Source organism: Leptidea sinapis, chromosome 9 (assembly GCF_905404315.1).
Source record: "Leptidea sinapis chromosome 9, ilLepSina1.1, whole genome shotgun sequence".
In the NCBI taxonomy this organism is placed as follows: domain Eukaryota; kingdom Metazoa; phylum Arthropoda; class Insecta; order Lepidoptera; family Pieridae; genus Leptidea; species Leptidea sinapis.
In genome coordinates this window covers 14850891-14864237 of record NC_066273.1, presented here as the reverse complement: position 1 = coordinate 14864237, position 13347 = coordinate 14850891, and the positions used below count along the sequence as shown (strand labels likewise).

Here is a 13347-nt window from a genome sequence, read left to right as displayed (position 1 = left end):
GTTAAAGGTCGGAACGCATTAGAGCGGCGCTGCGCTGCGCGTCGCTTCACGTCGCTTCACGGTACCTATCGAACTACAACTGCAGTAAGCGGCAGCTCGCATCATTTCTATAGCAGTTTGCGTGCGAGCAACATTACAAGATGAGCGATAGTGACGAGGATTTGGTCATTATTTCTTTATTGCATGCAGAAGAAGAAATTATTAAAGGAAGACAAAAAACAAATTTCAAAGTCAAATACACTTTATTAAATTAGGCTTCAACTAAGCGCTTTTGAATCGTCACTATAAATTATTGTTCTTTTAAATTACTGAATCTACCATAATGTTCGGAAAAAGTAGAGCTCTTGAAAAGAAGAAACAAGTAATACAATGGCCAATTTATGCGTATTTTACAATGACTGTATTAAACAAAATCAATTTGTTTGTAAGGGTATTCATCGAATATATATGAATAAAATAATAATTAAATTAAACTAATAAAATAAATAATTAAATTATTTTTATTTAGTTATTAAAATTAATTAAATTATAAGACAAAATTCTATAGACTTAACAATTAACTGTACGCGTACTGAAGCGACGCGCCGCTTGCTTTGTCGCACTGCGCGTCGCTGCGCGTCAAAATATTCTCTCGCAGGCAACTCTGCCGCGACGCGCAGCGACGCGCAGTGCAGCGACACTCTGGTGCGACATGCTCCATACAAAATGGTTGAAATAATATTATGACGCTTAGTGCCGCGCAGTGCAGCGCTGCGCAGCGCCGCGCTAATGCGTTCCGGCCTTAAGACTACAACGTGTGATACGCACATCAAGGCCTTATTTAATGTTCACGAAGCGTCCTTACACAAACATTGAATTCAAGCTCTAAAGGTTGATGCATCCAATACGAGTATACGATAATCCATATTTATACAGTAAATTATTTATTACTTTTTACGAAATATTTGATATAATTTAAACACGATTCATATATTGGATGCAGCAGCAAACAAACTAATTTGTTTGTATATTACAGCCATTGTAAAGTACTCAATTTGATTGAAAAGAGTGGCTGATTAGTTTCTTGTATGTTTTTCTCAAGAGCTCTACTTTTTCCGAACATGTTATGATACATTCAGTAATTTAAAATGAATATTTTATAATAATAATAATATTGACACACTTTTAAACAAATTCATAGTGACGATTCAAAAACGCTTAGTTTAACTAATTGAATTAAGTTTATTTGATTTTGACTTAAGCTGCGGTGGTCCGATAAATAGAAAGTTGCTGTTAAATCAATCTGATACGCAGCTAATATACGTCCAAAAAATTTATGGATCAGTAATCTTTATTACCTCGAGGAACAACGTCGCGAACGAACAAAATAGGAGCACGTAAATGTAATAAATGTAGATTGAATGGAGTATTTTGTGCTTGGGACACTCTCAGATCGGTCGTAAGGGACCGCCCTGCCTTGCGCTGTATTGAGATTTATCAGATGCCAGTATTATAATGAGATGTTGTAGCTATCTGTGTTGATAATTGGATATTGAGATGGACGTTGAAATGAATTATTGCAATTAGTTCGTCATATTTTTTAAATATAATTACCATTGGGACGCTACTTTGCACAGGATGCGGCTAGATTATGGGTACCTCAACGGCGCCTATTTCTGCCATGAAGCAGTAATGTATAAGCATTACTGTGTTTCAATCCGTAAGGCGCCGTAGCTAGTGAAATTACTGCACAAATGAGACTTAACATCTTATGTCTCAAGGTGACGAGCGCAGTTGTATTGCCGCTCAGAATTTTTGAGGTTTTTCAAGAATCCTGAGCATCACTGCATTGCAAATGGGCAGGGCGTATCAATTACCATCAGCTGAACGTCTTGCTCGTCTCGCCCCTTATTTTCATTAAAAAAAACCATTTAAATTAAGATGGCCAACGTATACTTACCCTTATAAAAAGCAAACCTTATTGTATGACTCTGTAATTATGTTCCGTGCATTATTCTCTGTGTTCTAGTTATGTGGTTTTAATTAACTTTTACTACCTCAGGACTAACTATCTTACTATTACCACGTGAAACAATAACCTTACAAGAAATGAAGCAGAAGATGTGAAGCAGTAATATGTAAACATTACTGTGTTTCGGTCTGAAGGGTGCTGTAGCCCTAGCAAATTTACTGGGCAAACGAGACTTAACAACTCGTGTCTCAAGATGACGAGCGCAATTGTAGCGCTCAGAAATTTTGGGGTTTTCAAAAATCCTGACTGGCACTGCATTGCAATGGGCAAGGCGTATCAATTACCATCAGCTGAACGTCCTGCTCGCACTTTCATAAAAAAAAACGACTATCAGAACAAGCCTAATTTTTAAGAAATTGCTAGATATAGTCAAATATAACGCACTATATATTACTAAAAATAATATGTGATCATCATAATTGAATCCCAATAGTATTATAAAATTGCCACCTTGCTTTCTACTTAAGCCAAATATCTAATCAGTGTAGAAAGTCAAATATCAAAATTCAAATTTGCACTGAAATTGAGGTTAACCGAAAATTATTTGAAGTTCTTATAAAAATACACTGCTAACCTACCTTTCATCCAAATTATATTGTAATTGCATGAATCGTGGTCACGAAAGGACTGCGGAGGCGACGAGAAATACTTGACACATTGACAGTAATAGAACATCAATCTGTCCACTTGGCGCCTAGTTCGTTTTGGTCTTTTATTCCTTAATTCACGACACACTCTACTGACGACGTCCATACATTCGGATCTTTTTGTTGCATTTGTACTGCAGCTTGTATTCCATGTTCACGCTAGCCTAAAACCATCCTTCGGCTCGGGCTGATAGTAATGTCGAGGATAAAATGGTTTTGTGGACGTGTTATAAACTCTGCTTTTCATTTCGATTGCGAGGAAATAAAACAAATTAAGGCAAATAAAATGAGCCATACAGCCAAACATAATAAAAAGTTCAGTGATAGAATTTGTTATTTTATAATATTTACTTTCATTTATTTGCCTCATGTGTTCTTTAATACATAAAAGATATTTAAATTAAAATTAAAATACGGTAGGTTATTTAATTAATGAAAAAAATATATATAATATTACAAAATTAATTTAATAGTAGGCTGTATAGGTCTATCTTGTTTTTTCGTGCGTTTATTAATTTCTTTTTTTTTTGTTAAAAATGTCCATGTCATGCTACTGTTTTATTGCGAGGCAATCGAAATGAAAATCAGAGTTTATAACTCGTCCACAAAACCATTTTATCAAATAGTTCGTTTTGTGCACTCGTTGTATAATCTACTATTTCTTTTTACATTTACGACCACCTTGGATAAGGTTGAGCTTTAGTTAGAAGAAGTAACATGAAAGTCGTTCCCTAGCATCATTGCATGTAGCGTGATAGCTGTTGTCCCAACCTCTTTTTAATATTCATGCAAAATTAAATCAAAACAGTAGTTTTTGAGATATGGTAATGTTAGTAAAACATAAAGCAATTATAATTTTCAAACAATTCATAATAATATCTTATGTTATTATATTTATAATTCAATGTGTAGTCTTGATCTAGCTAAACCAATTTTTTAGAATGAATTTATGAATTAGTCTATTTGATAATAATATATGTAAATTTAATACTTTTATGACATTGAATTTGTTAACATTATACAAAGGTACTAAATGAATTATTAAATTATTTACGTCTTATATAATAATATCCTTAAATTTTAATTTCAAAAATATTAATGATAAAATTGTTAAATCCGTCACGTTTCAGTATAACAGTAGTGTGTTGGTATTTAGACAATTTCATAACATATTTTGCATGTCAATTGACGAAACATATTGAATTATCAATAATATAATGTTAACATCTTAAGTACAATGTTTCTTGCAAATAAAATATCATTTCATTTCATTTTGCTACAAACATTCTTAGCTCGAAAACAAATGTTTTTACCTAGGTTTGAATTCGAACTTCTAACAAGATGCTAGCATAGTAAGGAAAAAAAGCAGGAATTTATGAAATGATAAAAATAACATGGAAATGAATTAAAATCAGTTTTAAACTAGCAGATCTGACAGACATTGTTTTGTTCATAATAAAAACTTTCCTAAAATCTGTTCTTAGCAGATGTCTCTACGCCTTATACTTCAAAGGTATCGTGATGATTCAAATCATAGATGGAAATCTTTTATATTATACATATAGATTATTCATCAGTTTTACAAGACCGTCAAATTCAAATAAATTTTTTTTTAATTCAAAATAGGATATGACTCGCTTATTGAAAGTCAAAAACTACCACCCATCCCAAAAATAATGCCTCAGACCTGAGAAGAATGGGCGCAACAAACTCAGCTATTGAACTTATTATTAAATAGCCTGAGGGCGGTCGCTCCATTCCCAATCTATAGTATCTTTAAAAAGGTCATTTATATTATAGTAACCTTTACCACTCAAACGTTTTTTAACAATTCTTTTGAATAACGTAATACTTTTGTTTTGAACATTTTCTGGGATCTTGTTGTAAAAGCATATTATACATCGCCCCACAAAATACTTACTAACTCGACGTAGCCATAGTAGTAGGCATTATAAGTGTATGTCTGTTCCTGGTGTTAACATTATGGTTATGACAGTTTCTAGCAAGTTCACTAACGTGCCTATGAACATACATAACATTATTAAGAATATATTAAGAAGCAATAGTCAAGATGTAAATTTCTTTGAATTTTGCTCTCAATGATTCTTTAGGACCTAGGTTATAAATAGCGCAAACAGCCCTCTTCTTCAGCACAAATATTGTATTACGATATTGATATTGCGTTGCCCCATAGCAATATACCATAGGACATAATACTATGGAAAAAACTAAAGTATACTAGTTGCGCCGTATCTATGTCAGTAATTAATCTTTTAACCGCGTATGCTGCAAAACTAAGTCTGTTGGCTAATCCTTCAATATGGTTCTAATTGTAATTGGAATCCAGTGTAATGCCAAGAAATATCACGGTTTTATTACTCAAACGGTTGTTGTGTGACATTCTCATTATTTTTTATATTATGCGCACCCAAATTATTCGAGTGATTTGAAAACATGAGGACAAAACACATTATTGAATGGTATTTACATGATAATACTTACAATATCGCTGTTACGTTCAAAGATATCAGAACGCCTGCCGATAATTAATTATAATTACTGTCAAAAGACGAATATTATTAGTGACGTAATTGATAAAAGGACAACATGTGTGTAATACAATATTGAACTAAATGAAATTCTCAAAGATGATTATATTAAATGGCTTCTCTCTGACATGCTCCAAATTAATATTACGACAGCAATTAAAATTTAATTTCGATGTAATGGCTCGTCCTCTTTTAGTCTTATATTTGTTTGGGTTAATATTAGGGGCTTAAAGACTCAAAGATATTATTTATTTCACCCGTAGGACACAAAGCGCCACTTGGATGTGTCAATAACAAAAAAAGTGAAAAATACATCTAATGAGTTTACCTATCGCCGTTCATGGCAAAACTTAATGTGTACTAAGGATTTTTTTATGAAAATAAGGGACAAGACGAGCAGCTGATGGTAATTGAAACGCCCTGCCCATTACAGAATTGCCGTTCAGGATTCTAGAAAAATCCAATAATTCTGAGCGGTACTACAATTGCGCAATTTTATTCAAAATAGGATTTAGAATCACTCATTGAACGTCAAAAACTACCACCCATTCAAAAGAGACTGCCTCAGACCTGAGAAGAATGGGCGCAAGAAACTTAGCGAGCTTTTTTTATATAAAAATATGGATTACAATGTGATATCTTACAATAAACATTTATAATTAAAGAGCCTGAGGGTGTTCGCTTTATCCCCAGTCCGTGGTGTCATTAAGAAAATCGTTTATGCTGTAGTAACCTTTCCCACACAAACGTATTTTAACAATTCTTTAGACTTTCTGACTCGACCCAACCGAATAGTAGGCATAACAAGTTTATGTTTGTTCCTCGTCTTAACATTATGAATGTCACAGTTTCTAGAGAATTCCTCAATATGCTTATATACATACAGAATATGTTAAGTTTGCCCAGTTGTTTCACTAGCTACGGCGCCCTTCAGACCGAAATACAGTAATGTTTACACATTACTGCTTCACCGCAAACATATACGCCGTTGTGGTACCCATAATCTAGCCGGCATCCTGTGCAAAGGAACCTCCCACTTGTAGGCTAAACATCAACAACTACTACCCATTCGAAAATTTATGCTAGATCTGAGAAGAACGGGCTCAAGAAATTCAGCGGGCTTTTTTTTTAAATTAAATTTCACCAAAATAAAATCTGTCTGTCTAAATTTATCCAGCTGGACTCCTGTGCAGAGGAGCCTCCCACTGGTTAGTTGGCATAGAACTGCAAAGATAAACCCAGCAACACATTGATACAATGTTATTTTACAGACCAGAATTACATGCATTACAATTTTTGATGGTCGCCTATATTGGGTTGACGTATAAACTTGCGGTTACTAATATACTATGTACTAATTTTTCATACTATGTAATAAAAAATTTGAAGATTTTTCGTTTCATGTCATATGTGCCATTTCGGTAGAACTCTAGGAACTTGGACTAAATAACCCTTTGATGGCATTTTATAAGCTTCTTCCTTACATCTACTTTTACTTCCTTCCATCTTTTAACAATTAAAAAAAAATCCAAATTGCTGATAAAATATTGTTAGTAAATATTACTGTCATGTTTTCGGGAATAATTATATTTGCTTTGTTACAGTTATCAACGGACGGCAATACAACGACGTCGACAGTATCGTTGCAGTTGACAAAATCTGATGCTGGGGCGAAGCTAGCATGCCGGGCATCAAACCCACAAATGCAATCATTACCACCACTGGAAGATGACTGGATATTAGACATTCAATGTAAGCCACGGACAAATTTTAAAAGACAGTTAAATAATTTATATTTATTGAATAGTTTGCCTTATTTATATGTTGAACTGCTTCGTGCGTCCAATACCAATGATCGCCGAAATATTAAATTTTCAACTAAAATCCCTGCAAGTTTGGCGTTCCTCGTTAGAAGTGTCCACAATCCAACTGTGTAATGGACTTCCTTACGCTACTCATTGCTTCAGAAAAGGCGTGTAATCTTTATGCTTCAAAGGCTGGTAATGAATGGGCAGCGGTGATCACATTGAGGAGACCTGTATTCTTTAGGTCAAACCTTATAAAATTAGCATTGTGGCAGAATAGCACCTAGCCAGATATCAGACTTCCATTTGTATCAGTCCTTAGACACTTCTCTGGCTCTCATGAGTCATCCTTCCATATAAGCACTTGTATTATAGATACTTACAACATAGATCATTTATGCATTTAGATAGACTATGACAGCTGTGAAAACGTCGAAAAAAAATTTAACCTCAATTTTGAGCAATTCACGCACACTAACACAAAGTGTAATACAAAGCTAATACTAAAGCTAGTGTAAGACGCACCTTGTTATGCACATTAAACTAATATTCCTGGCCTGTTTTTACTGGTTGTCTAACAGCGAGAGACTATATCTAGACGTATAAATCATAATCTAACGGCCGTTAACAATAACCTATTTACCCTTAGTTTAGTTTAACTTACGGATACATTGCTGTCACCGTTTAATGACAGGATGTTATCTATTTATAGTTATGTCCAATATAGTTATAGTCCAATGCTATCTGTCAATAGGTAATTGAAATGTAAGTAAGCGTAAAAGGATAGATTTGTCTACGTCTAGAAAGTTAAACTCAGGATAGACAGGTTATTGAAAACGGCCGTAAGACTATCAGCTTGATACCTTTCATACAAGCTATCTTAGTATTGGTTCTCATCGTCTGGCCTTTTTTATAAGAGCTCTCTAATTTTCTGCAGTCCGGTTAGGAAGCTCTATTATTATTAAAACTCATAACCTGACATCTTTCGTACAAGCCGTCTTATTTTTGGTGGTCTAACCCTGAGACCTTTCATACAAGCTCTATAAATATTAGGTACTAGCTGACCCGGCAAACATTGTTTTGCCATATAAATTGTATTGATCTTGTGCTTGCTAGTTGATAAGAGATGGCGCTAGTTGTATTCATTAGTAACAATCACACTTCTTTTATATTTTGTATAATTCACACTATAGTTTTATAAATTATAGCCTATTTGTTATTCTGGTGTGTAAGCTATATTATTGTAAAGTTTCATCAAAATCTATTCAGTAGATTTTGCGTTAAAGAAGTTCAAACATACATCCAGACATACAAACTTTCACATTTATAATATTAGTAGGATAAAAAATCTTAAGTAGCTCCTTTCTACATGAAAAGCTCTCTTAATTATGATTCTGGTACTCTTAGCCTGGTACCTTCAACTCCATATTATGTCTGTCTAATTTCACGTTCTAAACATTTTTTCTGTTTTTAAAGCGATAACCCACACTTCTGGGATTAATGACACAAATAAAAACAGAAAACAAAATTTTCTAGTCAATTTCCTAATATGCAAATATTGGGGTTGAGCTGAAAAGAAACGAACTGTAAAGTCGATCCTGTAGATCATAGTTTCTCAACCTTATTTCTCTCACTTTGAGAATATGTTTTTTTCTAGAGTATTTTTGTGTATTTTTTTGCCTTTTTAGACTATATTTTTTAATCTACCCACGCCCCAGATGGGTATGCGCCATCTCAATGCAACCTAATTTTCTCTGGGTCTTCTGCTGCCCCCCGAAAGTCTCAAACGCCCACAAGGGGGCGTTATCGCCCACGTCGAGAACCTATGCTGTAGATGAAGCCGCAACCTGAGAGTTGAACAAAGCATACAAGATTTTATCAACGATACGTCACTCGAACAGTTGGCTCAGTTGAAAAAAGCGTGTACTGTGCGAGCACAGTACGCGAGAGATCGCGGGTTTGATTCCCGCATCGTTCACATTTCTAAGATTCTGATGATAAACATGGCTAACTTTAAAAGTAATCTGTTACATAAATACGTTATAATTTTAGTAAAGTTCTAATGACGGTGAACGTACAAGAATATGATTGCACGAGTTTTAAATCGACCGCTTCAGTATTCCCGACCTTTAAGGCACACTTTAACTTCAAAGGCCGGGACATGTCTGGACCTCTTGAAATCCAGATGTCATGGGCGGCAGGTTTCCACTTCGCCTCAAGTGATCTAATTGCTCATTTGCTCCTTCTTCTATAAAAAGAAAAACGTATTATTTTACATTTGATATTTTAATACGTTTTTACGATTTACGATTTATGAACTTTATTTCTTAGAAGAATATTACAATATTCACTCATAGAGAATATTATATTATATTCTAATCTCTATGTCTATATATATAATGAAAATGGTCTTTGTTTGAGGCTCTTTCATGCCTAAACCACTGATCGTATCGACATGAAACTACCACCATTCGATGCGAAATTTACTCTAGATGGTTTATGGCTACTATTTTTATTTTTTTTTAACTAGCTGACCCGACAGACGTTGTTCTGAATATAATAAATAAAATAATGTTTTTTAAGAATTGAAACGTCACTATCATAATGGCTAACCGAAGTAAATAAAGTTCTCGCGCGTAGCGGTAATCGTCACTCACAAAGATAGAAGGATGCACTCTTTCTCTAAAGTATCGATCGAAAAAGAAGATGGATTCTAATGGTCCATAAATTTAATTTGTGACCAAACTTAACATATTTTATCAATGTACATAAAAATAATCTGATAGATAGTTAACAACCGTAGTTAATCTACCAACTATTAGCTAAAATTAAGTTTATTTTTTACCTCCTGAGAGATAGAAAGATATATTAGAGATTCTAATGAGTTATTTATTTTAAACTATTCTTTCAATTTGATTTCTGAACGCCCGTCGTTCAGACACATCAAACTTAAGGAAGAAAAAAATTTTTGTTTATATTAATTTTTTTTCGAGAATTTTCATATTTATTCACCTTTTGAACCTTCCCTGGACTTCTACAAATAATTCAAAAATAAAAATTAGCCAAATCGGTCCAGCCTTTCTCGAGTTTTAGCGAGACTAACGAACAGCAATTCATTTTTATGTATATAGATTTATTTCCTTTTAAAATTCGCTAGTTATTATATAGGTATAGTATTATGTGAGCCGTGAGAATATAACATTATCTATATATCAATCGTTTTTCTTGTTTAAACATAAGTATTAACAAACTAAGCAAAGTGAAAGATAAAATCCAGTAAACCGACAGGAGATGAAACCCTTAATTACAACAATTTCAACTGTCGAAGTTTCAGGAACAAAATGGATCGTCCAACCAATTTTATTGCGTCTTATATGTAACTGTTACTCAAAGGCAATTAATTATTTGTATGACAGATGTCCCTGAAACTGTGGTGCGGTTGGGCACCAATTTGGACCCAAAGAACATTCGAGAAGGCACAGATGTGTATTTTGATTGTATCATAAAGGCTCATCCATACGTCTACAAGGTTGAATGGAGGCATAATGTAAGTATTTATACCTAGACAGAACATGAACGATTTATGAACTTTGCACCACTTTCTATTTAATACCTAAATTGTAAATATTTGAAGATTTAAATGTGTGGTTATGAGGGTTTTTATTATGACAATAAGGGACGAAACGAGCAGGACGTTCAGCTGATGGTAATTGATACGCTTTGCCCATTACAATGCAGTGCCGTTCAGGATTCTTGAAAAGCTCAATAATTCTGAGCGGCACTACAACTGCGCTCGTCACCTTGAGACATAAGATGTTAAGTCTCATTTGCTTTTATTACTATTTGTTGTTGCAATTTATTCTCATTCGGGCATACTATTCTCTAAATGAGTATAGTTTTCATAGTCATGCGATTTAAATTAATAGTTTTGGAGGGTGTCAACTGAAATAAAAGTGAATAATTAACTGTTACAGTGGACAGTGACTATTAAAATAATACAAAAGTATTAAAATTTAATGTGAGATTGAGACGATGAAAATGATGAAAAGTGAAACTTTTATTACATCGTCTCAAAGTTTTTCGTCTGTTTGTTGCATGTCGCGTGACGGTCGGGCGGCGCCTATAGTTCGCAACGGCTGACCGTGTAGTGACCGTGTATCAGAGACTATTACTCATTTGTGCCAGTGCTCCACGCTATTTTGTTTGTTTTCGTCAGTGTTTAATGTTAATATTGTTCCGAAAATTTTATATATACATTTTATATTTATGTGAAAAAAAAATTCACTTTTACCGTGGTTTCATAAAACCACATTTTTTTTTAACTGAAACGTTATAATAATGATGAGAACAAAATAAGGAAAAGAGATACTCTTTTTTTATATACACAAATCCCAAGAAAAACATGTTTTGCAACGGAATAACGTAAACTAGGTACTCGTATCAATCAAAGTCAAATATTACTCAGTTCGTTTGCTCTGTATTCTTGTAGCACAGATTATTTCCTTCCTTCAGTCCACTCTACTGCAGTTATATATGTATTAAGATTTTATCTTTTATATAAAGCAATACTTTATACGTTATTACAAATATATCATTTTCAAAACTATTTCAAATTCGAATATATTAATTCAAAATAGGATTTAAAGTTTAACGTTTTTTATGACGATGAAGGACGAGACGAGAAGGACGTTCAGCTGATGATAATTGATACGCCCTGCCAAGAGGCAGTGTATTGACAATGCAGTGCCGCTCAGGAATCTTGAAAAACCCAAAAATTCTGAGCGGCACTACAATTATTGCGCTCGTCACCTTGAGACATAAGATTTCAAGTCTCATTTGAACAGTAATTACATTATCTACGGCGCCCTTCAAACCTAAATACACTGCTTTACGGCAGAAATAGCCGCCGTTGTGATACCCATAATCTAGCTGGCATTCTGTGCTAAGGAGCCTCTAACTTATATGCTAAGAGTCAACAATTACCACCCATTCGAAAATTAATGCCAGATCTGAGAAGAACGGGCTCTAGAAATTCAGGGGGCCCCATATTTTTTTTAATAAAATTTCGTCACAAGTAAATTTGTTTAAAAAAAATATATTATGAAATAATATTTATTGAAGTAGGCGGACTTTGTGGAAATCCATAATTATGCAAATGATTTGAGTTTTCTTTCGTGTTAATTCCGCCAATATTTGTCTCTAAACAATTCGACACGTGTTTCGCCTCTACACGAGGCATCCTCAGGACGTGTTGTCTCGCCAAAATCTGGCACGAGACTGGTCAAATCATTTGTATATTATGAAATAGCCCGAGGTCAGTTAATTCATTCCCAACATTTGGAATCATTATGAAAGCCATGTATGTTGTAGTAACCTTTACTACAAAAAACAACTTTTTTCTTAAATTTCGTACAAATGTGTTTTTTACATTTTATTGGGATTATTTTGTAACGAAATATACATCACCTAACAATAGATCTAAAATTGCAATTACATTTTCTTATCATAAACGAACATTAATCAAAATCGGTCAAGCCATTGTTTACTTACAGAACAACATATGGATGAATTCAATAATATGAATTGAATTTGTAACAGTTTATTGTCAAAACTAAATAATTAAAAATGTTTTTGTAGTGTGAATAATAAAAATATATTAAAGAGGAAATTGAGGAAAGAAAAGAACTCCTGTATATGCTTCATAAGATACATAATAGCTTTAAGGGTATACACTTCTATAATAAAGTCCCAGCCACTGTTCAGGCATTATCTATAAATAAATTTAAATGTTTTATAAAAAAAATGGCTCTGTCGTAAATCCTATTACTCCACTTCTGAATATCTAAATGATCGGACAGCCTGGGACTAGATTGTGATTATTTTATAGCGAAAGAAATGACTGTACAATATTGTATATTTTTATTGAAAAGAGCGCAAAAAAAGAATGCTGGGAGAGTTTCTTGCGCCGCTTCTGAGAAGAAGCTGAGAGAGATCTCAGAGCGCCATTTGTTTCCGAAGCGGTAGTAGTATCTAGTAGTTATTAGAAATGACATCAAAAAGAATTCTAAAGGAATCAATTTTGAGAAAATAAATGCCCTTTTTTTATGAAATTGCAGTGTTATCATGTGTTATCAAAATTTATGAGACTATTTCGTGTTGGTTAATATTGAAGTAGAATATATTTAAATCTTAGTCATAAGCATAACTGTGAATATTGCTGTAATATGTGATAGAAGAAGATAATTTTTTCTATTTTTATCCAAATTATTTGAGTTTTGAAGCTAAGCTAGAGTCTCGTGCCAGATTTTGGCGACTCAACATGTCCTGAGGATGCC

General features: G+C 33.7%; 1 protein-coding gene across 1 annotated transcript in view; it reads left to right on the top strand.

Annotated features, from left to right (window-relative positions):
• Positions 1 to 13347, top strand: part of LOC126965899 (hemicentin-1) — a 561675-nt gene that overhangs the window by 527607 nt on the left and 20721 nt on the right. The window contains exons 8-9 of the mRNA XM_050809669.1: positions 6812 to 6959; positions 10429 to 10559. Of these exons, the coding sequence (XP_050665626.1) occupies positions 6812 to 6959; positions 10429 to 10559 (279 nt within the window). The remainder of the gene's footprint in view (positions 1 to 6811; positions 6960 to 10428; positions 10560 to 13347) is intronic.